Source organism: Penaeus monodon, chromosome 19 (assembly GCF_015228065.2).
Source record: "Penaeus monodon isolate SGIC_2016 chromosome 19, NSTDA_Pmon_1, whole genome shotgun sequence".
NCBI lineage: Eukaryota > Metazoa > Arthropoda > Malacostraca > Decapoda > Penaeidae > Penaeus > Penaeus monodon.
Genome location: NC_051404.1, coordinates 44,575,989 through 44,577,242, shown reverse-complemented (window position 1 = coordinate 44,577,242; position 1,254 = coordinate 44,575,989). Strand labels below are relative to the sequence as shown.

Below are 1,254 nucleotides of genomic sequence, written 5' to 3'. Positions count from 1 at the left end.
TGTGATATGAAAAGATACTATGGTGTAACAATTTGGCTGGTGCTTTTGTTTTTTGCTTAAGAAACGCGGAAAATAGTTCGGGAAATCTGTCTTTTGCGAGACAATAGAGATTTTCGTTAGGCCTCGTCCATAGACTTTTCTTAACGATGTTTTCAGCGTCACTTCTTTTCGAGTATAGTGTTCCTTTGCTCGGATTTATTTATTATTGTTCACTTTCACACCTACTGTATGTATCCTGATAGCGGAGGTAACAAAAGGGATTTCAATTATTTTTTTTAAAGATCGTTCAGATGTCAAGTAGTATTCAAAATTATAGTTCAGTTCCTTGCGTATATCTGTCCGGAAATTCATATTTAACGCCTTGCTTTAGAACTTTCATATAGCAAGATAGTATTTTCAAGGAGAGGATGGAAGAGAAACTAAAGTATTAAGCATTGCGTGTCCCTTACACTAGATTCAAGTCTCCTCAGTCCTTTAATGTTAATATTCGTACGACCCCTTATCGACCGACTCAATTACCAGAGACGCTGTGAAGGGCAAGAGACTGCTCTTTTGTTATTTCCCCCTCCTCCTTGCCGAGTTTTTAGACGACCAGGCCCTCCGTTGAAGTACGGGGCAGAGAGTGCCGCGAGAGAGACAATAGTTGTCAGGCGGTTGGCGAGGTTTTGTTCTCCTGAGGACAAATGATGGTCGGATTGAAGAATGGGTGGTTCGAAGGGTCTGTCTCAGGAGGGAGGTGTGTTATCTTTTTTTCTCTAGGTTTATTTTCACATTTTGATGTATGTTTGTGTTTTTTGGGGAGAGGAGAGAAGTTTAAGGGTCTTATATGGAATATATAATCATACTTTATGCCGTGTGTAATACTTGTGTCTAGTCATATCCTCGGAGGGTTTCACAGTTTTGATAAAACACCAGATGGTTAGTTTACGGATAGGATGTACTAAGAGAAAGACTATAACGTGTATAAAGGGATCATCCAGGTAAACCTTTACTAAATAAATTACTCTTCAGATTTCGAAGATTTGAGGGAAATTGTCACAACAGTGGAAACTCGACTCCGGCCGATTCCTGAGATCAGAATGCACATCTCGCGTTTCATGGATGGCGCCGACATGGACGAGGTCTACCCCAGGCTATATCTCGGTGACTGGTATGTATAGTCGGTTTTAACTCTAGCTTATATGCGTCACTTTATGAATTATACTGAAGGAAAATTCTCATCAACTTGCACCTCATAGATGAGTTGATAAACTT

The 1,254-nt window shown here is 40.0% G+C and overlaps 1 protein-coding gene across 1 annotated transcript in view; it reads left to right on the top strand.

The window, feature by feature from the left end:
* The window catches only part of LOC119585416 (dual specificity phosphatase DUPD1-like), a 29,227-nt gene that overhangs the window by 23,064 nt on the left and 4,909 nt on the right, over positions 1–1,254 (top strand). The window contains exon 3 of the mRNA XM_037934078.1: positions 1,012–1,150. Within this exon, the coding sequence (XP_037790006.1) occupies positions 1,012–1,150 (139 nt within the window). The remainder of the gene's footprint in view (positions 1–1,011; positions 1,151–1,254) is intronic.